The following is a 26,005-nucleotide window of genomic DNA, read 5'->3' as shown; positions in this document are numbered from 1 at the left end:
ACCTCAATACGTACCATGGAAACACACAGACAAGAACATTGTTAAATACAGATTACCCTTGTTAAGTGCAGGAGTGGGGAAATAAATATATGATATGGAGAAGTTGACAGCGCGACACAGGCCGGCAGTAGGGGATGTCAAGGGCCTACTGGTGTCCATACTGGGTGACGCAGCTGATGACATTTGGAAAAGGACAGGGTTCCCCGGGGTGACTATCCATAACCCGGCCCATGACAGAGCACAAATTGCAGAGGAGCTGTATGGCAGGCACTACGAACACAGTACCCAGACACGTCAGACATAGGGGCCATTACGTAATGTAAGATGCGTGACAACGAGGATCCCATTAACTATATTCAAGAGATTCAAGAGCTTTGGCGCCTTGAAACTCGAGAGCCATGGGACAAAATGATAGCAATCTTTTATCACATCTTGGTTCAAGGGTTACCAGAACCTGTGCCGAAAAGCTTGAAGAAACTGGTGGGGATGGAAACTAAAGGCTGGCCAGAGATACAGCTCACCATTGTGTATCATTGCAGGTTGTGGCAAGAGAAGGTTAAACAGAAGGCCAAAGAGAGGAAGGCAGATGAGGCGAAGTTAGTACAAAAGAAAATGGCAAAATATGCGATGGAAGGGGTGATGATAACGGCACCCACACAACAGACACAAGCACCGACACCACAGCTGCCGTATCACCCCATGCAACAATATGCCCCGCCCAATGGGAGGATTGTACCTGGTTTGGGGTGGATACCAACAGGGTTACCACGGGAGGGGAGGATTCCAACAAGGGCGTGGCTTCGGGCCTCAGTAGGGGAACGCAACAAGGGTGGGGAGATCAGGGAAAACAGGGCTACCAAGAAGGACAAGACGATTATTATACACAAAACACACGGCCACAAACATCCAACACCCAACAACAGGTACCGCATCCAATGCAGATGAAACCTCAGACTGCATAACCGACAGCACCCCAGGCGACACCACCCCAAATGGCAGCACCACTACCCCAATATCTGCAAGCAACACAACAGTTAACCCAGGCACAGGACCGCCACTCCCCAGAACCCATGGACACAGTGGCGACAGTACCAGTGAGGAAGTTGGGTGGGGTCACCAGTGTTGGGAACAATCCCTACACTGGGAATGGACTATCCATGTATCCGCAATAGGACAGCCCACAGACAAACTTGTTGTGTCCCATCCTGTCAGTCAAACCTAATCCTGCAGGGAACGTCGCATAAGAGTGGCGATAGGTGACAAAACGTTTTCCTTTATTGTTGACACTGGGGCGACTAGGTCATGCATCTGGGAAGGGACATTTACGTTGTCAGGCGATGCCATGAATACTCAAGCATTCTCTAGGGCTCGAGAAGTGATTCCATTTACTGATAACATCTCCTTATCTATTGGGGATCACAACTTATCTTTACCTTTACTCTATTCCCGACAAGCACCTGTAAACATTGTGGGACGGGACATAATGTGCAGAGTGAACCTGACTATTTCATTCACAGACAAGGGCATAATATGTTCTACTCCAGGAATACACATGTTAACAGCAAGACGATTGTCCAAGCATATTGTGGAAACACGGTACAAAGGGGGGTGCCAGTAGACCCAGAGAAATTCCAGTATGGGACAGACATGGCACTTGCTTGGATAACAGGAATAGTCAGGGAAGGTATGGAGGATGCCAGGAGAGTAACTGTTCAGACCAGAGAAACCACTAGATGAGAAAGAAGGAAAAGTTGTGCATATAGACATCGAGGCAGTTGTGGCAAGGGTGGATTGGGTTGTAGTACACGCAACAGATGACCAAGGGAGAGCATGGAGGGCAATAATTGCAGTGGCAGAAGGATGTAGGCTCACTACATTCACAGATGAGGAGCTGCTTTCAGACGAAAGAGTGGAGACAGAGATGGTGTTGGAAGTGAGTGTGAAGTTCTGGTTGCAGATTACGTGCAGAGAGGTGGCACAGTGAATGGCAATGACGTTAGAAGCACCACCATCCTTCTGGGAAGAGGATCTGGCAAAGGTACCCGACAGTTTATGGACCACGAGTCCCTATGATGTGGGGTGCATCAAGAGCATAGGAGGAGTGAAGATAAAGCTAAAACCTGGAGCTATATTACAACGAGCAAAGCAGTACCCCTTAACCAAGGAAGCAGATGAGGGCCTCTATGAAACAATCAGCGCCCTCATTGAGAGAGGCATTGTGGTACCTTCAGGGTCATGGCATTTTATCCAAGATTTGCACCCTGTTGACGCCATTGTAGAAGCAGAATATCCAGTGGAAGTGAACCCAGCAACGTTTCTATGTGACATCCTGGTAGTCACCTGTTTTACTGTGATCGATTTAAAGAACGCCTTATTTTCAGTACCCTTGCACCCAGACTTACAAGACTTGACCAGCTTTTTGTATCACAACCGGAAGTGGAATCACACTCTGCTGCCACAAGGGCACTGCGAGTCAGCATCCATCTTCAACAGAGTGATCCAAATTGATCTAATCAACATTGAAACAGAGAGCACAGTGCTACAAGCGGTAGTTGACATTTTGATCTGCAACAAGACAGAGGGCCAGTGTAGAACAGATTCTGTACACATGCTTACAGTACCATCAGGCAAGGGGTACAAGGCAGACAAGACCAAACTCCAGTACTGTCAAAAGGAGGTGCTGTACATTGGACAGTTGATATCTAAAGATGGAAGGCACATTGCCTCCAAGAGAGCACAAACCATACAGAACACACCACAGCCCAAAACAGTAAGGGAAATGCAACAGTTCCTCGGGTTGTGCAATTACTGCAGAGCATGGGTCTTTGATTATAGCATGTACACCAGTCCGCTGCTAAGTGCATTAAAAGAGGCTCAAAGAGGAGCAAACCCACTGGCCTGGACACAGGAAATGACAGAAGCATTCAATTAGCTACAGGAATCAATATGCACGGCTCCAGTGTTAGGGACCCCAGATTACAAAAGAGAATTCTTCCTGTTTTCGCACACCGACAGTGTAGTTGTGAGAGCAGTACTGATATAGAAAACGTGCATGGGCCATAAACCGATTGCTTACTACAGTGGACAGCTTGATGCAGTAATGAGAGGACATTATCATTGTGAGCAATCATTGGCTGCCGCAGCTTTCGTGGTAGAGCGAGCAACAACAATAACAATGGGGTGCTCCACCACCCTTTACGTGGAGCATGCACTGTTTGCAATACTACACAAGCCAAAGAGCACATTGACAATTCAAAGAGCATCAGGTCATAATATCATACTGTCAAAGCCAGAATTGAAGATAGTGAGATGCAAAACTGTAAACCCAGCATTATTCATGGCATCTGTCTGCCAACCAGGAGATTGGGTGCATGATTTCACCAAAAATATAGAACTGTTCCGCAACACACGCACGGTGGAGGAAGATGCACTTGAGGGGGGAGATGTCCTTTATATTGATGGTTCATCAACAATCGATCCAAGTCATGGGATCAGGAGGACAGGGGCTGCAGTGATAAGACTAAGAGAAAATGGGACAAGTGAGAGAGTGGTGAGTGCTAAGCTACCACCCCATTATTCAGCCCAAGCAGCAGAACTGGTGGCTCTCATATAGGCTCTGCAGAACAGTGCAAATAAAAGTGTGACAATATACTGGACAGTGCCTATGTCACGTCCACAGTCCATTCTGGTTTGGCACAGTGGCTTTGGAGAGGGTACAGGAGGACAGATGGAACCCCAGTACAGCATGCACTACTGTTTGGAGAGCTGATTGAAGTGATTTCATACCCACAGGAGGTAGCATTGGTGAAGTGCCAAGCAGACACCAAAGGGGAAGATGCAATATCCAGGGGGAAGGAGGCAGCAGACTATGAGGCAAAATGTGCATCTTATTTTGGAGAGTTGTAGGAGTTGAAGGAGAGAGCGCGAGGATCAGGAGCAGTAAGGCAAATGTTGTTGAATAAAGGTTACAACGACTTACCAGAGACACAAATCATGGCGTTACAAGGGAAGAAAAGGAACTCTGGATACAGAGGGGATGCGCGATGTCCCCTAACAACGCCTAATGGCGACAAAACAACACAGGGAAAGTGGTCATGCCACTTGCATTGCTGAAAACAGCATTGATGCAGTTATACCATCCAACACACACAGGGAAGGAAGTCATTGCAACACGCATTGGAGAGTATTGGTTCTGTCCTAATTTGAGTGAACATGTGGCAAACTTTATCAGTAATTGTTTGACGTGTCAGCAGTTCACAGCTGGACACACCATGAGAGTTGTGAGAGGAGCCATACCCAAACCCGAGGGCCCATTCCTACACATCCATGTGGACTACGTGGACAGGATCCAAGTATGTCAAGGGTACTGATACATGATTGTAGTTGTCTTTCCATTTTCAAGAGGGATAGAAGCCGGACCCTGCTCCCATTCTGACGTTGTCCGAGCTGCCAAATTTCTGGTCCTGGAAGTATTCCTGAGGTGGGGTGTTTGTGAGGTCTTCTGGTCTGACAACGACCCTCACTCCGCCAATGTGGTGTTCCAACATATCACGTCCTTACTGGAAATAAAACACAAATTTGCCTGTGCGTACCACACACAAGCAAATGGGGTGAGTGAACGCCTCGACTGTCTTCTGAAGGAGCGCATTGCCAAAACTCAGCAAAGCACCAAGAAAAACTGGCTCCATTGTTTGCCACTGGCACTATTCGAATTGCGCAACGAGCCAGGGTCTGACCGCAATTTAACGCCCCACGAGGTGGTGACGGGACGGCGCGTGCACCTCCCACTGGCTCCTCCCACTAGGACCCTGAGAGACTGTCAGAGTGCGGCCGAAGTCTTAAGACAGGAGATGTATCATTACGTAACTTCACTGGTCTCTAGTGCTTCTTTCATCTCTCACCAGATACAACGAATCCAGGGCAGGCCAAAGACAGGAGATGTATCATTATGTAACTTCACTGGTCTCTAGTGCTTCTTTCATCTCTCACCAGATACAACGAATCCAGGGCAGGCCAGAAGACAACGTACAGGAGACAACCCGGAGCAACAACCTCCTACAGAACCATTTCTGCAAGTCGGCGACCACGTCCTCCTGCGTAATTTTTCGTGGCGCTGAAACGTGCCGCGGTTCACCGAACCTCACATTGTTGAGGCGGTAACCGGCAAAGCCTTACACTGCAGGGGAAAACCATGTGGCACCATCAAAATGACGTCAAGCCCTACAAAGCATTGGTCTTGCCCGAGGGCTCCACTGCAGCTACCGAGAGGGCCAATGCTACAGCTACCAGCAATCCTCAAGAAACCTCAACCGCCCCGATTACCCCTGAACTAGAGACTACTGGCCATCCTATGGTCAGGCATTCCCAAACTACCGAAATACACAAAGCAACATTGATAGAACTTGACCCCTAAAAGAACACTGCCCACTCCCTACCCAACTTATGCCCAACGCCAACGCTACAACCTGGCTATGAGTGCACATTCAACAGCAGTAACACGATTTAATTTTCTCTTCTTTCGCACACCCAGGTTATGCGCATTTGACATAAAGGAAGGTAGGAAAGTGGTTTAGTCAACAGTTATTTTCCATATGTAGAAACTACATGCATTTTACACAAAAATATCTATTTTATTTTAATAATTTCAGCATAAAAAATCTCTTAAAAATAGAGAAAATCTTCATATTCTTTGTAATCATCATAACATTCTAAAAAATTTGATACATATAAAGACAAAACACATACACAATTTTATAAAAAATATAGAAGTTAGAAAAGCAGCAAATGGGTTTCTCACATCAATACATATTGATATGCTGGTTTGCATATCTCTGGTCATGGATGCCATCCTGGCTGGCGGACGGCTAAAGGTGATTGCAGGAGCACTAGTATTGGGGACAGCATCTCTGTGTGGAATAAAGATATGCATTGGCAGGTGCAAGAAGACAGCAGAAGAAGTGGTAGGGATGTAAGTCCTGATGGAAATGGAGACATGAGAAGCAATGGACGCATAGTAAAGGAGATAGAACGACTCAGGCAGAAGAGGGCAGAATCTGACCCGTTTCGGCCTGGAGTACAGGTAGGCAATCCATGCAATCCCAAGAAGTATGTAGGGAAATGGGTGTGGTGCAAACCCGAAGGTGGGTGTGTCTACATGTACTGGTCCTTTGAAGATGTCAACTACTGTGGACATCTCGCAGGAATAACAAAGGTGTGGCGGTTGATGGATGATAGAGGAGATAATGGTGGTGTGGTGGACCAAGGGGGGACTGAAGAGAGGAGGTCAAATTACCCCCCCCCCCGCCCTGACAGACACCCCAACCGGAAGAAGAACCAAAGACAATATGGTTGTCGATTGCACAAGCTTGCACCAACCCCCACTGCACCCACAATGGACAAGTATTATGAAAAGTATCCTCTCAGTCGTCCTTATAACCCCTGAAGCTGCATGAACATTACCCAGAGTGGATGAAGAGTCACGAGACGTAACCGGAGACAGCTACATGGACAGAGTCGACTAAAGCGCTGAGATGCTAGAGGCTACACAACCTAGTTGTGTCAAGACATGAAGCACACATGTAATCCGCACACACACACAAATACACAAAGAACACATGCTACAGTTCTATGAGGTAGAGGGCGGTGAAATTTACATACAGTCTGCACATTTATTATTTTGCCACTAGCTTATCGCAGCAACGCAGAAACGCCGGAAGCAAGAAGATCACGTTACAGGCTTGCAGATGCTTAAATGCAACTAACCCCATGGAATGACAGGAGCACCCACGGGACCTGACAGAACAATGGTGCACTAACCTATTGATGCTATATGGAAGAGAAACAGGGGAAACCTGGCCATGGTTTCGGAAATCAGTAGGCCATAATCGTCTCAGAGAACTAGAAGCCTGTGGAGCGCCGTGCAAGCAGAAGTACTGCAGTGGGGAACAAGGCCACTGCCAAGGTTGCACTGTTGTAAAGTGACATTCTGTATCCTGAACTGAAGTAACACTGGCAGTGGACAAGCATAATTCTCCTTAAATTCAGAATAATTCAGAGCTCCAAGAACCATGAGCACGGTCTCTGGACATATGACCCAGCCACGTTGAGAGCGAGCCAAGACCTGTCGGCTGAGAAACACAGCCGTCTCACGGGCCAGACAACGATCGCACCATAATTGTTACATGCAAGCTACAGTTCTGCGATGGGAAAGGAGCATTTGTACGGCTACAATAGTCTATACACTGTTACATTGCAGACACTTAGTTGCACATAGCACTGTGAACAGGTGCAGTCCTAGCTGGGAATTGATTTTTTTCCCAGGCGTGGGGGCTCGCAGCTCAGCCAATCACAGTTTATGGCCCTAGGCGTGGGTAGTTGGAGCTACCGACCAATCAGTGGGTCCACATACTGTAACATTTAGTGAGTAGCAATTTTCGGACACGGTCCAGCTCTAACACCTGACATGGTTTGAGACAATTAATTAATCTCTATAGGGTCTGCCATAAGGGAACTACAACTCAGCAGCCTATCAGGAATGAAGATAGATTTTTGGGGATGGGCCCGAGGAATTATGCTTTTGTGACGTCACGTGCAATGTAAGCTGGCATGCGAGCCAGAGTTAGTTGAGCTGTGCTTGGAATCGCCTCCGCGCACATGATCCCTGTGGGTTGTTGGTTGTAATAAACCTCAGTTGAACCTTGCTACTTGTCTGTACTTGCGTGCCGTTTGGGATTGGGAAGGAGTTAGGCCTTCCATGAGTTTGAGATCATGGACTTCTAGCAACCCGCTCTGCTTGCCTGGTAGTTATACCTAAAATGCCTAACTCATGGTTATGCCTTATTTACATACTTCTAAAGTCCAAGCCTACCTAGTCAATAGTCCTGGTGCATCACCAGGACCTTTTTTTTTAACCAACTTTATTAAAGTTTTAGAGCATTATAGACATGTATATATCAATAAACAGTTGATGACAAACATACATTGTTTTGTTCATGCCAACTCTTCCGGCCCCATCTTGGGGTTTCAGTGCAGTTCAATTCCTTTGCTCATATGTAGTAATCATAAATAATAACCATCAAACTATTCCCCACCCTCCTCCCAAACATATCCCCAACCTATGGGTGAAGAAGTGTTCTGTTCTTATTTTAAGAGTTCAACAGGCTGGATCGCTTTTCCAGTTTAAAGTTTGTGTTTATCAAATAATAAATATTGCACAGAGAAACCTAGGCTTAAAGTACATCTGCTCTTTATCGTCTGTAAACTCGTGTAGTGGTAGCCAAGTGTTCAGATATTTTGAGTAAGAGCCATGGGCTATTGCCGTGACCTTTTCCATGGCCATCACTCCCCACAACCTCACCCACCACATGGCTAATATTGGTCCTTCCTTAGTCTTCCATGCTTGAGCTATCGCAATTCTGGCCGCACTCAGCATGTGGGTGATAAGCGTGGCTGTAGGTCCTGAGTTCACATAGCATCCCTCGACCGCCTCTCCCAAGAGCACCAGTAGCGGATCGAAGGGAAGCACTATACCAGTTATTTCTTTAATATGACTTAAAATCTCCTTCCAATAGGTCTCGGCTAGTGGACAGGACCACCACATGTGAATAAAATCCCTGGGCTGTCTGCAATTTCTCCAGCAGGCTGCAGGGTATTCTGGGTTGATTGAATGCATACGTACAGGCGTCATATACCATCGGAGGCAGAGTTTGTATGCTGCTTCCTTAATTGAGGTACAGTTAGAGTTCTTGACAGTTCTATGCCACTTGCGGCCCCAGGTTTCCCCAGAGATTGGTCTCCCTAGATCTGTCTCCCACCTTTGCATATATGTGAGGCTCTCTTCAGGATCCATCACCCCCATTAGACGATATAATCTGGTTATTCCCTTGTCTGGTTGGCCTTCTTGTGCTGTTAGCTCCACTCCTATTGGGCTTCTGGTTGCCCCTTCCTTCACCCTTGCGTTTGAGACCCAATGCATAAGCTGAAAGTGATATCGTTCCCGCTCCGGAATGTTAAACCTAGCCTTTTTACCTCGAAGACCAAATGAACCCTAGACATACAAAAGGGATTCTACCTCTGCTCCAAGTTCCCTACTCAACACGCATCTGTTACTGCCACTCTTCAAGATACTTAAAACATTACATTACCTCCCGCCTCCCACACATATAATATCCACCCTCACACATTTCGTTGGTGGTTGCCTGGACCAATACTTTGTTCCGTGTTGTGGACTCTGCTCGTCCGCTGGCTCCCCGTGAACCGCTCGCCTCACCCTCCTTGTCTGCCTTGGACTCTTCACCGATCGCGGGCGGGATAATTTTCCAAAAGCGGCTTCCTGTGAAGGTCCCACAGACCTTTCAGGTCCGGCGGCGAAGAAGGCAGCTTCTGGCTGGGCTCACGCTACAACCATCGCTCTGCTACCAACTTGTTAGGGATAACTCCCAGGCTAGCAGGGCGTGATGCTAGGATTTCATGAACATCAAACTCATGGAAGGCCTAACGCCCTCCCAATCCCAAAAAGAACACAAGTCCAGGCAAGTAGCAATGGAGATGTACTTGGGGTCTTTCCATTCACACAACACCTTGATTCAGATATCTGATATCAGGGGCAGGCCCAGCTTCGGAGTGTGTTTATACTTCCTTTCTTAGACTCAGACGAGCACTCCCCCTCCACAGGGTCAGAAAACCCCACAGCGTCCCAAACCTGGGATATCACAATCGCTACTTCATCCCTGGATAGATATTTTCCATCAGCCGCTTCATCTGAATCTGAGCCCACTGATGAATGTATAGAAGCAGAAGAACGTGAGGGGGACGATGATGAAAATGAAGCTGAAGAGGAGCTTGGGCTGGCCCCTGGAACCATCATGCTCTTCAATGGCCTGCTTCATAAGGGTTTTGATCTCCTTCTGGGATAAAGAGAACTTCACCGCCATGGGCATTTTGTGTTTCTTCCTGGTGTGATGCCAGTCAGGACTCAGAGAACCTGCAGGAGAGTCTACATGCCTGCACTTAGCCGAATGTTTACCCATCAGAGAAGCAAAGCCGAACCTTACTGCCCTCAGCACGTGGCAGAAGAATCTGTCTCCAGGCAACAGGAAGTAAACAGGATGCAGTGGAGAAAGCACAAACATGCACAGATATACTGCCAGCCCCACCCCCAGTCAGGCCTTCCGGGAGGAAACGAGAACTCCCAGGTCAGCTGATACATAGGGAAAGCCCTGCCCGCAACCAGGACCCAGCAGGAAGGGGGTGGGAGGTTTGGGGTACCACAATGCATGTCGCTCAGCACTGCCGTAATAATGGCTGCCGCTGAGCATGGGAAAAAGCACACATAAAACTTGCCACGCAACAGAAGCGCAAGCCCCACAGCATCCCCTAGCCAGCAATGCCCGCTCAACCGTGCCCCAAGCCCTGCAGGGAGCCCACATCTTACCAGGAGTCTCCCCCACAGGAGACGCCACCATGGAAGACTCTGCAATGATGTGTCCCGGAGCCCTGCTCCAGGACGATCCAGTCCCTGTCAGAGACAGGAGGAAAAAGAACTGGTATATTGTGGGTAAGCAAGAGGTTTATACCTCCGAAAGAAAAAAAGAAAAGTTTCCGTATGGGATGCTGAGTCTCATAGGCAGAGGAGTTGCTAGTGGGGCATGTGGGGGGGTAAAGCCCCCGGATAGAAGCTCAGGGGCTACAACCAAAATGCTAGCTAGCCCCGAGTCCCAACAGTCCCGACATTAACATAGCCTGAGATCTTTTCTAGACCTAGCAACACCCCTGCCCATAGGTGAGTACTCTGACGAGGAAGAGGGACGTGGAGGTAATGCCGCTTACCTTTGAAGCAATACAATCGCTCTGCACAAATGAAAGGGTGTAACTACTCAGGGTTTTTGGCACCCTGTTTTCAGGTGTTGAAAATAGCAGAAGCATGAGTAGAGTATAAATCCCAACTAGCTGCCTTGGAATTTCTCAATTCAAGGGGTTGGTTTTATTCTCTGCAATGGTGCACTTCTGATGGCACGCATACCTTCCTAAATATTAAATAAGATCACCCCTTATTTTAACTAGCTATGGGAAAGGGTACATTGTTTTGGTTGGGGAATTGTGTAAATAGTTAGGTGCACCAGCAATGAGTTTATAAAGAGTTCTTATCTCTTTTCTGCCAGGCAGGCACTTGGGATTTCACGTCAAGTAAAGTTAAGGCTTGCGTTTCAAGCATTGTGGACTACTTCACGTGGAATATATGAATGACCGGAGCATGTGACTCCTGCGTGTTAAGTGATCAAGCCCCCTGACGCCTCCTTGAGCTCTGGCAGATGGAGGCATGTGGTTTTTGTTCTAACATATGAATGCCATTGTGTTGCACATTAGAGCACCTTAGATTTCATGGCATGTATTTTCCTTGCTTTTGACCTGCAATAGAGAATTCAGGCCCATGGTGCGCCTCTCCTGTTAACAGTGTAGGGCCAGACTAGTACTCCTGTAAAAAGGGTTTACAATGATGTTTGTTTGGTTTTCTTTAGGACGGATGAAGACAAATCGCCAGCAGTTCAATTCTTATACTTATCGAATGATGGGGAAATGAACAGGCTCGAGCCAATGATGATTTCAAGCACTTGTGCAATTGACACCTATAAATTTCCTTTTGACATCCAGACCTGCAAATTAACAGTTGGTTCGTTCATGCATTCAGGTAAATTAAACCTTTTAAATGTTTTAATAATGCAGGTGCAGGAAAGGTTTCAATGATGAGCAGCATCAATGGACGTTCTCAGCATCTTTTTTTCTCAAAATCTCTTGGTTGAATTCATGGAAAAAGGAAACATATTTCAAAAGGCAAAGGACTTTTGACGCTTTTATCGTGGCTTGAAGCAATGTCAACGGAGAACCCAGATTGCAGCAACAGAATCTGCAGCATTTAGGATACAATACTCTCTCTAGCGTATGTGCATCTTTCCGGCCGATATCCATGATAGATTAGCATTTTCAGGATGGCGTAAAGCAAAAGGAGGGGGCCTCTCTGCATGCCATGCTGAGGGCCCTCCATCACCAAGCTCCTGGAAGAAGCGTATTCTGTGCCACAGACTCTCGGGCCAGCCTGTGCCACCACTCATGATTATGATGACTGTGCTGCCTCAGAATTGTGATGCGGACTGCACTATGTGAAAGAAATAAGGTTTTGAATCAAATGTATTTATTTATTTTATTTATTCATAACACGCCTGAACAACGCCCGTAGGCATAGAGGCACAGGGACAACACAAACACAACAGCAAACAAAAAGGAAACATGCTAATCAGATGCATACAACAGGCTGGTCCAAGGAAAGTTATTAAAAAAGAAGCGTCTTCAGTCTGTGTTTGAAAGCTGATAGAGTGCTGCAATTTTTCAGATCGAGCGGTAGGGCATTCCAGAGCCGAGGGGCTGCCACAGAGCAACCCTCCAGCACCTGTGACAGTTTGGCTGAGGGTACTTCCATAAGTCCCGAGTTGTTGGACCGTAATGTGCGCCTAACAGGGAGCCAAGATAGCTGGTTTGCCAAATGTCCTGAATGAGATCGTTTCTGCACAGACAGCCAATGGAGGGAGACCTCCAGAGATATGGTCCATTCTCCGAAGGCCAGAGACTGCTCTAGCAGCATTATTTTAAACCACTTGTAAACAGTTAATCTCTCCCTTACTGATGCCCTGCAGCAGGCTGGCGCAGTAGTCCAGGCGAGAGCCAATTATTGCACGCGCAAGTGTCGTGCTATATGCTGAGTCTAAAAAAGGCCTCATTTGTACCAGCAATTTAATATAGTATGATGAGCGAGACACAAGACTGCTGACATGCGCTTTCATGGAAAGTTCTGGATCCAGTACCATACCCAGCGTCTTAACCTTGGGTAGAGTTGCAAGCTGAAAGTCAGCAACTTGGAAGGTGGAATATACAGGGTCCATTTTACACAGTATTGCAGCAGTTCCGACCATCATAATTTCAGTTTTTGCATTATTGAGAACTAGCCCATTAAGCATCGTCCACTCTTGAATTAGGTCATAAGTGTTGTTAAAAGTCAGTGAGTCGTGCACATAATCACCAGTAAGAGGAATAAGGCACTGAGTGTCATTAGCATATTTTGCGTACACAATGCCTTCTGTGTCCAAAAGACTGAAAAGCGGAAGAGTAAAGATGTTGAACAGTGTAGGGGATAAACAGGATCCCACAATCCAAATCATAACCCACTGCCATGACGTCCTCATGAAAGACTCCTGGCCTTTCGGTTGGATAGTAATGACAGAACCCAGCAGGACGCCCATTTGGAGAAGAAATCAGAGACTTGTAGTCTGGCGATTAAGAAAGAGTGATCCACAAGATCAAAGGCCACCGTGAGATCAAGCAGCATCAAGAGAGAGGCTTTACCCTTATCAAAGCACTGAAGAATAGTTGTTTTTAAGTCAAGAAGTCTGGATTCAGTGCTATGATTGCTTCTGAAACCCGATTGTTTAACACCAAGGATATTATGTCGTTCTAGAAAGTTCTGAATTTGATGGCATGCCAATTCACCCAGAATCTTCAAGAGAAACGGGGAGTTTGTTATAGGGCAATAGTTTTTTTTAGAAGTGGTGAGACACTCGCTAGTTTGATCGAGATGGGAACCATATTCTCGCTAAATGAGAGGTTGACAAATTTAGTTATCAGAGGTGTAAGAAAAGATGCACAGATCTTTACAATAGGCGCAGGGAAGCTATCACCCTTGCAGGTTGTCGGCTTGATCTTTTGCAGCAAGTCGAGCTTATCGGCTTCTGACAAATCAGAGAACACAAAGAGAGGCCTGGTGACAAGTGGCTGGCTGGTTTTGCCTAGAAAAGGGGGAAATCACAGGGGGAGACAGATTATTCTAGGGTCCTTCTTAATCCTTTCAATTTTCTGGCTCATGAAGTTCTGGGCATCCGTACACCATGCAATATCTTTAACAACTACTGAGGTGGAGGGGCATGGCTTCTCAGGTTTGCTCACAATCTTAAAAAGTTCCTTTCTGCTCAATGACGCCCCTTTAATTCTTTGTGGGCTGTTTTCTTAGCCTCAGAGATGGCAAATGTATATGCCCTGGCTGCTCTAGAATAGCTGACTTTCTCCTCTGGGGATGACAATCTCCTCCATGTTTTAGGAGCTTCATTTTTTGGGCATTTGGGGGTCTGAATTTCCAGTGTATACAATTTTCTTGATGGCTGATATTTATTTATTTATTTATTTTATTACTTGTATATAATCAAAATAAGATTTTTACAAGAACTCAAAAACATTTCGGTAGCACGAAAGAAAAGTTCATGATAGACATCACCAAGGGGACAAGAACAAAACAGTGCTTCCACCAAAAGGGATGTACGAAAGTCGGATGGTAATGTTCGATTAAATTTTTTCGATCGCTAAATTCAAAAGTTTAGCAGACGCCATGTGCCATTGTGTCTTGTCCCCAGTGATTAAACGATTCCACCAGATTTCTTCATTACCTGCAAACGAATTTACAGTCAGAGGGCTGAAAAAGGCGATCCTTGCTTGTTGCAGGGCAGGACAGCGCATTAGCAGATGTCTAATGGATTCTGTTTCTTCAGGGTTTTTACACAGTCTACAGGCTTTTACCATAGATCCTGTTCTGATCGCAATAATTTCCTGCGTCGCCTGAGTGTTGAGGCGGGCTTTTAAGAAGATTCTCATCAATGATTTATTAGGATATCTCTTACAATATGTCATAGGTTCTTTTAGTTTGTTAATGGTCATTGGAAGATGGGCTAGGAGTTTGTTGCGTGCTGTTTTTTCCGTAGTCAGGATCCAATCTGAATGTTGCATTTTGGATTTGATCCTAGCAGGATTATTCTTTAGATCTTCCTTGCTGCATGCAATTTCCTGTAGTTTCAGGTTTTGATCCATAGCCCATTTGGTCATGGTCCGGTTATTGCCCTTTTGAATCTCTTCCCCGATCATGCGATAGATTTCAAGGCTCTCTGGATGAATGACTTTCCTGTAAAGTTGTAATGAGGAGATATCCACCACAGCTTTTAGGGAGACAAGGCCAAGTTCCCGTCGTATCGGAGCTATGGCGGTGGAATTGGGTAAGCCCAGGACGGATCTCCAGATAAATCCTTCGAGTTTAAGCCAAATGCCCGGAGGAATAGACGGGGTAGCATCCATGCCATATGTCAGCGAGGGAATAATCTTGGACTTGTAAAAGGTGATGGCTGGTTGTAGAGAGAATTTGCCGAATTTTCGATCAACTGCTCTCAGTTGAGCAGCTATATTCTTTGCCTTCGCCCATAGGTCGTTTTGCAGATTCCTGGCCCACTTCGTACTGTCGAGTTGTACACCAAGATACTTGAAAGACTCAACCAGTTCTATTTTGGTGTCGTTGAGGAACCAGTTGAAAGCCTCTTTCTTTTTTGTCCCTGGTTTTTGAGAAATCATTATCTTGGTTTTTGTTTTGTTGATATCCAAGTTGTTTTTGGTGGTATAGGCTGACAGGTTGTCCAATTGTCGTTGCAACCCGACCTGGGTCTGGTCAAGCAATATCAGGTTGTCTGCGTATAAAAGTCTCGGGACCTGAGTAGTGCCTATTTTGGGTGGAAAAGATCTTATGGTAGATTGAGTCTCTTTAAAATCTCTGAGGAAAGATATGAACAAGGCGGGAGCCAGAGGGCATCCCTGTTTTACCCCACACGAAGTCGGTATACTGGTGGACGTTAAACCTTGGTTGTTTAAGCGGACTTTTATACTGGTGTTTGAGTGGAGGTTGATTATCGGGTGCAAAATACCCGCAGGACATTTCCAGGACTTGAGTTTGGACCATAGTTTGTGTCTGTTCACTCTATCGAATGCTGCGGACAGATCAACAAACGCCAGGAACATCCGAGGGGATCCGGTCAAAACTCTGTCTTTGAGTAAGTTCAGACATAGTATATTCGCACTCGTACTTGCGTTTTTATGTAATCCTGTTTGCAGGAAATCTAAACATCCAGCAGTAGCAGCCCAATTACGAAAATGGCTTAGCAGGATTGTGGCGAAAACCTTTCCAATGACGTCCAGCAAGGGTATTGGCCTATAGTTCAGAGGGTCGTCTCTGGCTCCCTTTTTAAAGATCAGACGATCAGAGCTTTTTTCCATGAGTCTGGAATGGTTTGGGTTTCTCGACAAACTTCGAAGATTGAACTAATAAGATTGGCTCATTCGTCCGGATGTTGTGTGAGGTCGCAGTTCACGAGCCCATCAGGGCCTGGGGCTCTAGACGATTTCAGTTTCAAAATGATTGATTTGATCTCGTCAATCTCTGTCAGATCCACCCAGACTGAGTCCTGTGGTTTTTCGGGTTCGTTGTTAATTCCATTTATTGGCTCAAACAGTTTCAGAAAATGTGCGGTCCATTTTCCTTCAGGTACTGGATTTATCATCTGTGAGTTTTGGAGTTTGTTTGATTTGTTGATTAAAGACCAGAAGTCTCGAGATTTTTTGTTTGCCAGAGCCTTCAACATCTCCTCGGCGTCCAACTGGTATAATGCATCTCTTGAGTTTCTCAGCCATTGTTTATAGAGTCTTGTTTCTACCAAAAGTTTTTCCCAAAGTATTGGTTGATTCATATTCGCTGCCTCTCTCTTTAGTTTTCTCAACGATCGGCGTTTGCTGGCTAAGGCTGTGTTGTATTCATGAGTGTGCTGAATGGGAAGGTGATTACAGATTTTCCTTGGTTTTTTGAAAGGAAGAAGGAGAGGGATATAACTCGATCTTGCCATTACCGTTCTCGATGCTGTATCAGACGTTAAGATGCAGAATTGATCAGCAGGTTTATGGACATCAGAGGCGATCATGCGCAGCCGGGTGTTTTGAGAGTTAGTCTCAATGACGGTGTCGTAATACTGAGGTATGGGCCGTTTACTTCTGCAAGTGAGATTTAGTAGATTGTGGTCGCTGTACTTGGTTTTGATAACTTCAAAGGCAATTATGTTATGAAAAACCGATTTGGAGGCAAAGATGTAATCGAGAGTGGTGGAAGACCCGCCATGCTCCCATGTCGGTATCAGTGAAACTTGCTGCGTGACAGTGGCCATGTTCAGAAGATTTCTAGATTTCATAATCGAATTCCACACCCGACCCTTAGTTATAGCAGACGATTTGTCTTCATCTGGTCCCTCTGGTGTACTGTGTGGTGTGCAATTAGCGTTCAGATCGCCACAAATCAAAATGTTGGGGGATTTGTATTTGATAGCGATCTCGTCGATTGTATGGGCCACTTTGTCGCACATATTCACTCTGGAAATCTTTTGCGGATTCCAGTAATGTTTATGATGGCTACCAAGTCTGAAGTGCAGCGCTTGAGAGAGTTTGATACAGAGTTCCAAGTCGTCATCACTGCCAGAATTCCGTAGCTGCAGGTTATGACTTCTGTGAAATATATGCCAGATCCTGTTTTGATCGCTATCAGTAAGCCCGAAGAGGGTCGGCCCAGGGGTCCTTTAAATGCTGGTGAGGTTTCAATACAGTAGCCATCTAAATCTGTTTTTTCCTACAGCCACGTTTCCTGTAGGCAGATGATGTCATGTAAGCCTAAGTCGTGAGAGTCTGGCCTGGTGAGATGGACATGGCCTCTGGTGTTCCATGATGCGATGCTTATGATTTCATTCGCGTCCGTTGACTGTACATGGTGAGGGGCGAGTTGTTCCGGCAGTATGCCCCCAGGTGGTTGCTATCTTTTGTCTCCTGGTGTTAAGATAGAGCGGAACCAGTTCCATTTACCCTTCTCAGTAATTTTTTCAGAGTGGATCGGCGACCGATCTGCATTTTTCTCTGTAAATTTGTTGGTAGTTGTCGACGATCTCTCCTCTTGAGTATGGAGTCGATGGCTTGACGGGTAGGATTGGTTCTGTTCGTACTCTTGCTTGTGTCTATAGTCCTCTCTATAGGCTGTTCTCTCGTCACTCATTTTGGGGTATCTTGGGCAAACGTTTGGAGTAGAACCATATGGCATGGAACCATTGGTTTTTTGAGTTTTGTTAGTTTTCCAACGTGGGCTTCTTTCCCTTCTTGTTGGTCCATAAAGATCTTCTGTTCGGGATTTATACCTGTAGTTTTTTCTTGGAGATTTTATGTCGTTATCTCTTTCTGCTGCTTTTTGATTGAGAGATGTCATCTCGTAAAGGTTGAAACCCAAATGGGCCAGCTCCACGTATATTTCTTGGGAGATTTCTTCGAGCGCAGTGGTTTTTATGTGTAGAAAGGCTTTTGCTTGATTCTTTCTATTATATGTCTCAATAAGGATAAAGTCATCTGATTTTAGATTCCTCAAGAGTTTCACCTTTTTTAAAGTTCTAAGGACTGTATTTCTGTTCAAAATCATGTAGTACTTTTTTGCTCAATTTTGAAGAGCCGGGTCGGTTCTAGCCGCCGGCCACTGATACTTGTATGGCCCTTCCTTAGATGTCTCACAGGAGAGGTTCTTCGGTTTAGTCGATCTCTTGAAGATAGTAGATCTCTTTGCTGTGTCAATTCTGTCCCGTTGACTTTTGATTTAATAATTTTTACTTCTTGTTTCTTTGCTGTAGGGCTGGTACTAACCCGGACTGATGCCTGGTTTGGGCTTTTCAAAATTTCAGGAGGCTGATCGTTAGCTCTTAGTGGTGACGTTGATATTTCCTCTGTTATATCTAAGTGCTGAGTTAGCTCCATCAGGGAGCTATGTGCTATGAAGTCCTCTGCGTTTTTGGGTGAAGTAGTAATGCAAATAACTGAGTTGTTGAGGTTTTGTTTTTTGCAGAGCAACTTCGATTTTTCTTTCGTCGAGTCTTTTTGATTGGTTTTAGTCGACATCAGAGGATCCGAAGCCGACACACTCTGTGATCCGTTAGAGTTAGAGTCACTAACCGTGGCGATTTTCAACATAAGCTTATTTTTTGGTCCAGTCGTTGCTTGTTGTTGTAAGGTTTCTGCTCCATCCCGGTCTAATGAGGAAACCACTGGATACTGAAGGGGATGTTCCGTTTGTTTTTTAAAAATTGGAGCGACGACAGGTGGACTGGAACATACTTCAGTTTGCATATTTTTTTCCAAGGTTGTTTTCGACTGTTGTTTGAAATGCTGAATAAGGCCTTCTAGTTTCTTTAATTTCGCGTCCCACAGCTCGTTCTGGATCTTGTTTCTTTGATCTAAAGCTGTAATACAGCCTTCCACAAAAATCAATTTGGAATGCATCATTGCAGTTAATACTGAGTTGTCTTTCAGTGTGTCATTGATTGCTTCATATAGCTTTCCAAATGGTGCTAAGGCTATTGTAATTGTAGACATAATTATAGGGAGATCTGTGTTTTTAGATGGAGAATCCTTGTATCCTGCGCTAGTTATTTCGCTGAGTCTGTGATTTTTTGGAGGAGATTGGGGCCGCGAAGAGTGTTGACTAGATGAGTCAAGGGTTTCCAAAAGCACGTCTGTTTGGGTTTGACCATCATCAAAATGTAGACGAACTGGAAGAGGTCGAGGCTCAGGTTCGATCAGAGGTGTGGTCCTTCTAGGTTCCTGGCCCCGGATCGGTGTCGAGGACATTTGTTTTCCCTGTGTTGGCCCCAGTTCTTTGCTGTTAGTCTGATTACTTGGTTTCGGGGAAGTTTCTGGTGGCAGTGGCTTGTTTAGGAGGTCAGTAGCCACAGGCTCTTCTTTGTTTGAATGGTCTGCCGAGGCTGCCACTTCTTTATTGGGTGCCTTTACCCGTTGCGGCTCTTTGTTTGTATTTACCGCAGATCTTGTTGATAGTGTCTCCGCGCCGGACTCGTTCTGGGTCTTATTAGAACCTAGTATTTGATTTTGGATAGCCAATTGAATTTGAGCCTGGTTAGGTATCCCTGACGTTAATTTCCTTGATTTGCTTACAGGCGGGAGATCATGGATGGCCTCCAAAATTTCGGCATTTTTCTGATCCAGCTTTCGTTTGTATTGCTTATTGATGAAATCTTTAAGTGCGCTGGAAAGCAGTGGTGCAGGTAGTGTTAGCTTCCCTGGTTTTTTTGATCTAAGTGGCTTTTGTTTCATGTTTATTATAGACTTTTTTTTCTTTTTCACTTTTTGCTCTGAGGTCTCGAGAGAATCATACATTTCACATTGAGGATCAGGGCTTTGGTCTGGATGACACAAGGGAGGGTTTAGCCTTTTTTCTGGCTGAAAACCGTCGCTAGGAAGACCTGATTTCAGGTGGGGGCCCTTTAGGGAGTCACTGGGCATCGACAGAATTTCACCTTCATATGTTAGGGCAGAGTCGATTTTCTGGGTTGCGAGGGGCAGAGCCCGGGAGTTTGTGTGGGTGCTGACTTGTTTCTTTGGGACAGTGGAAGCGTGGATCTGTGCTACCACCGCCACTGTCGTTGCAGATGATCCGGGTGCTGACGCCGTGTGAGAGGCCTCCGAAGGGCCCCCCTATCCCGGCCGCTGCACGTCGAGGAGCGGCGCTGGAGAAGCATGGGCATCCTGCTTCTCTGGAGTGCCCGCCGAAGCCCACGGAGGCGTCCCCCCGCCCGCGACCAGAGGCCGCCCACCCGACCCCCTCCACCCCCGGAGGGCCAGCACTCAATCCCACGTCCAGAGCCCCCTGCTCAGGGGCCCCGGCTGGTCGTCCTCCGACAACCAAAGCCGGGGCTCCACTCGCCTCCGATAGAAGACGGGAAGGCAGAGGCAACCGGGCGGGGGAAGGGCCGCGATCCGGAGTCGGGCGCAAAGGCAGAGAGGGCGAGCAGAAGCCCACTGAGTTCTCCAGAACTACGGGGATCACAGGAGTCAGCACGCCGGGAGACCGGGGCTTCGGGGACACAGGTAGAGGTGGAAGACTCGACGTAATAGCTGGCAATAAGTCTGTGACCTTGCTGTTTTTTGTTGAATTTGTTTTAGCACTAGCTTGCCCCGAGATGGCCTGAGCAGCTGTGTTGGAGTGTAAAGGATTGATGGGCGTAAAGTTCGCTGAAGTGCTCAAACTGGAAGGGGGGCCATTAGTTGACTTTGCGGCTGTAGCATGCTCCGCAGTGTTCAGATCCATCTTACGCGTGCTAAAAGACTTTGCTGCTATGTTCCTTGAGTCATAGAATTTAAAGATCTTACGGAGCTCAATACAGGCGGAGGGATGGAAATGGTTGTCTTGGGGGGCAGTCTTACCTCCTTTGGTTTTTTGATGCATGATGAAGCTTTGGGCTTATTGCCCTCCATAGTTTTGGAGGAGCTCTGCAAAATTCGCAGGAACGCTTCTGATGCTGGGTCTGTTGGGGAGGTAGGTGGTAGGGGGATAGGAGCCTCGGTCTCTTCGGTAGGCTCCATCCGCTCCTGCAGCAGACTGCAGATGACTGCAAACCCTCTGCACACCCTCAGCTCACCGCTCCGCGGTGTGAAATGCTGGTTTAGAAGAAGCAGGCACTGTAGACAGACTGAGATTTAACTATTCTTTGTTTAAGCGTGGCAAGGGTATTAACAGCCCGCAACATTGCTTCATCGTAAGCTAAGGCCAGCTTAGTAGATGAGTCAAATCTAACAAGATCAGTAAGAATTGGTTCAAAGAACGGGAGCATAGCAGGCGGGGTAAATTTGCGCAAATTACGGATCTTACACCTTACATAGAAACAGGGGAGTGGTGCTTGGCCCTTCGTAACCAAATGTTCCAGTCACCTTTGTACGGAGCCAGTAACATTGCTATGCACATGGCAGTAGCAGAGGCAGCTTTTGAGGCCAGTCGGGGTTGGGAGGAGGGAGGGTCAGACACCTCATGAGGGGGCTGTCGCATTATAAATATTTCAAGGTTAATGCCAGCAGGCACGTATATTTAGTGCAGGGGCCTTAACATCTTTCACAAATTAGCGCAAGCGTGCATGCATAACAAGAGAGCCCTCAGTAATGTAGGGGGAATCGTGTTGTCTTCTGAGAAAAGTTCTTATATATTCTGTTCAAATTGTGCATTTTACAGCATATTGTTTGCGAAAAATGTGTTAAAAAATTATACAATTCAAAATTGGTTCTCTATGGTAATGATGCATGAAAAAATCTACTAGACGCCATGTCACCAACAGTACACAGCAGCATTTGATAAAATGTTCATGATGCCGGAGTTGACAACATATGCCAGCATTGCCATTGTCAGTAGTTTTTATACAGCTGTACCCACAATATCCCAGCTTTGCCAGTGTAAATCATTTAATTAAACTGAGTCCATAGTACTGGCACAGGAAATACAATACCAGAAGACAGGCCTTCTCTGTTTGTGGCCCCATTCTCTGGAACCTCCTGTCTGTCAGCAGCTGACATCCCTGTTGCTTTTACATTTCAGGACAGAGGTTAAGAGCATTCCCTCCCTTCAAGGAATGGATTCTCCAAAACACCTATGTCCACATACCCTCCATTTTCCACCTAACTGGAGATTGGGTGATCTGCACCCATCTGTTTCCTTCCCTGGTTACTTGTAGATCCCTCCTGGTGCCAAATGCCCACTCCCCACCCGTTGTTAGCTCCCTGCTCCCTTCTATTTATCCCTTATGACCTGCTACCTCTCTATGACTTGTAAAGGGCTCCACTGCTTCCTGAATCTAGGTCCATGCTCAATGAATATAATAATAATGGTAATTATACAAATAAAAAGGATGAAGCACAGCAAACATGTATTTTGGGTCACTCGGCATGAGCTTGGGTGCTCTTGTTTGCATTCAGTCTGTATACTGTAAATACATTTCTCTGGCTCAGTTTGCAAATAAATCACTGTTTGTAAATAAAATATTCTCTCACTCAGTATGTAAGCAATGCAATAAGTGAGTAAATCTCCCTTATTCCTTAAATACATTTCGTATGAGAAATGGTATGGGGATAAATGACACAACAGTCCTGGCTGCTTTGCATAAAATCAAAGAGCATTCTGGGAACCTAAAAATGGATCTAGATTTTTATGTTTAAAATGTATGTGTTAATGATGTAAGCATGCGCATATATTGAGCACACAGTGCGCAGTGGGCTTTGTTTTCATTTGTCACAATGCTCACCCTAATAGTAATATGTCTGCAAAATACGAGTCATATATATCAATGTGGGCATTGGGTGTTGGGCTTGCACTGAGCAGAAAGCTTAGTTGTGGAAAGCAGCTTGTGGTCTCTTTTAGCCATTGTGGGCCCTGTGACTCCAGTTACAACAGTGATTTTCCAGGATATCTTCCCCTGCTGACGTTAGCGGCTGGGCTCCGACCATTAAAAACAATGGGCTCAATGCCTATTAAAACATGTTGCTGAAACCATTATTATTTTTAATGTAGGGCTTATTATCAATGCCAGTATTCTTTCTGGGTATAGTGTTGCTGATTTTAGCTCCTAAAATGAGGAAAACATTATAATATGTCTTCAATTTTACTTTTTGTACATCCCCTTCTGAGGCCGATGTCCTAAGCAATGATCCAGCTCACAGCTATGCAGTAATGATTTCACTTCTTCAGCTGTAGCCCTTTAATAGACTGTCATGCTCAGAGTAATTCCCTGTGTTCAGGCTGAGAATCTTCGGTTGCCATGAAAATTGCCATGAATATAAAATGTTTGGGCTGTACACTTGCCTAGTCAGTTTGAGCCCCACCAATGAGGTGGCTAACTTAAGCTCCTCCTCCAAAGGGACATCTTTGTATTTTATTTCTAGAAGATTTAAAGGAGTAAATCCTCTACAACATCTCTTGTGGTTGTACATTTTTCATAATTTTTAACTCGGTTTGCGAACATTTTTACATTTTACATTCAGTTTAAATTTGCACCCGTCTTGTAATTATTTTTCTATTTTCTATTGATAATTATTGTTATTTATGTAGTGCTTTTCTCAAAGCACTGTACATGAATAGAAAAGGTCCAGAACGGACGCCCTTTATAAGACTCAGACAGACAGTCATTTAAGGTAACCAATGCAATTAAGCTGTCCATGGCTAACGCTAATGACACCCCACACACAGGGCCCGCTGCCACAATTTCCACTGTCAAGCTGTCAATTGCAAAACATGATGGACAGTGCTTGTCATCGAAGGACTCTTCGCGGGGCACACACATCAAGCAACCATAGTTAATGGCAATGTCTCCTGGCAAGTCTGCGGACGGTTATGGCTTTGGCACCTTACAAATCTAAATCAAATCAGATGCACATCCATGGAGGGTGCACCATCAACGGCTGATCCGTCAGTGCAAACAGTCTTTGCTCTGCCCAGCAAGCTCTCATCAGCTAGCAAAACATCAACAACAGGATCCCTATCCCCTGTTAGATCACTGTCAGAGGTGATCCCATCAAGGAGCTCTTTGATGGTCTCATCAAAGGGCAATCAAGAACAAAGAAAATCAGTTTCTGCGCCAACTAGGTCATATGCTCCATCAATAAACCTTAATGCAGGCCATTCTGAGGTCACAGAATCCCTGATTAACACAACAATAATGTCATACCCAACTGCAATGGCTCATATCAGTTCTATCAAGGAAATGCCAGAGGTATTTATGGATGATGAGACCTTTGAATGTGATGTGGAGGTAGCATGTATGCTCAAAGAGATTCAGGATACTTTATCACAAGAAGACAATGAAGAACCACCAGTCTTACAGTTATTAGAATCTATTTAGAGAACTGTTGCCCAAGTCACCCATTCACAACATCAAGGTAAAAAGGTAACATAGAGTACTATTCAACGAAAGTGGGCAAGACCCACTCCACAGAATCTGGTTGAAGAGTTCTCTTCCGAGATAAGAGTGCTCAAAATATCAGAACAGTTCCAACAGAGCCAAGGAAGGGTAGAGCCCATCTTTTGGTCTGATTGAAACAAGACTTGACAACTTCAATACAGAAGTGGGTTACAAAGACTATTAGGATTTATACTCCAGGAGTGAGAGGTCAAAGAAAAGGAGGACAATGAGACACAGATACAGACAGGGGATGATGAGGACCCGATAATCAAGATGATCCATTTGCACCTGAACAGGGAGAACTCCTACAGGAGGAGGTGATGAGTGGGAAGATCATGCCATCGAGAAGCAGGACAAGACCATTACATTTCATGGTTTGTACCCACCAGATGATAGAGCGGGTCCTCGAAATATGATAGCAAGCCAGTCGATTGTTTTGACCTAAAGTCACTACAAAGGAAAAGAAGGCTGTCTTTTACCAAACACAGGAGAAACTTAGGGGTCACTCGTGGAATTTTGATTTAAACATTTTTTGGAGACAGGCAAATGCCTAACCCCTCTCACCCCCACCTAACGCAGCACGACTTATCTCCACTTTGCTTGTAACAGAGGATATTCATATGTGCAACACAGCAGCTTAAAATCTCATCTGATAAAGAAGGAAAGAAATGTGATGCTACCGGTTGAAAGGTACCATCCATGGTTTCTCTCATGCTTGGGGAAAATCATTCTTTCACAATGACAACTTCATGCAAGTGAGAAATGTGCGATCAGATGCAGAGTTAGTGCAGTAACTTCCAGAATTCAAATAAGCAGACGCCAACAAGACAAAGAAGAAGCATGTAACTCCCAATCAATTGAGCAAATCAGCATCGGCATGGATAGGATCAGATATTTTGTAGATTCCTGGGCTACTGTGTAAACTGGGTCTAGGTTTGTAGAATGCTAGCTGTAACAGCTCATGTAGTCTCCTCTTCCCAGCATAAAGACATGTGCATGCAGATTCAGATCCCTTTCCTCCTGCGGCAGTACCATTATTAGAGCTTTAAGAAAGGGGACTGAGATCCCCACCAGGATTCCATTGTATACTTTGGCCAAGAAGGGTGACAATACCACAGAAAAACATTTAGAAAAAGCTGCTCTATATCCATCCTCCCATGGGAAACTTCCCTAGTTTTAACTGCTGAATGGCTACCTGTACTTCTCGTGCCATAATTGTAACCTCTAGGTTCAATAACTCCACACCTGGTAGTATGGTGGGGTCTATGTTTCTCAAATAGTTATCCGTATGCTCTGTACCTGCTCCATCCTCTTTCTGGTACAATGTTCTATAATACTGCTGAACC

General features: G+C 45.6%; 1 protein-coding gene across 1 annotated transcript in view; it reads left to right on the top strand.

Annotated features, from left to right (window-relative positions):
- LOC138528305 (5-hydroxytryptamine receptor 3E-like) overlaps positions 1 to 26,005 on the top strand; it is a 482,037-nt gene that overhangs the window by 250,044 nt on the left and 205,988 nt on the right. Inside the window, exon 5 of the mRNA XM_069639783.1 lies at positions 11,517 to 11,686. Coding sequence (XP_069495884.1) covers positions 11,517 to 11,686 — 170 coding nt within the window. The remainder of the gene's footprint in view (positions 1 to 11,516; positions 11,687 to 26,005) is intronic.

The sequence above is a fragment of the Ambystoma mexicanum genome, chromosome 1q, assembly GCF_040938575.1.
Source record: "Ambystoma mexicanum isolate Mex_15411 chromosome 1q, UKY_AmexF1_1, whole genome shotgun sequence".
Lineage (NCBI taxonomy): Eukaryota > Metazoa > Chordata > Amphibia > Caudata > Ambystomatidae > Ambystoma > Ambystoma mexicanum.
Note: the sequence above shows the minus strand (reverse complement) of the source record. Positions and strands in the feature narration are given on the sequence as shown.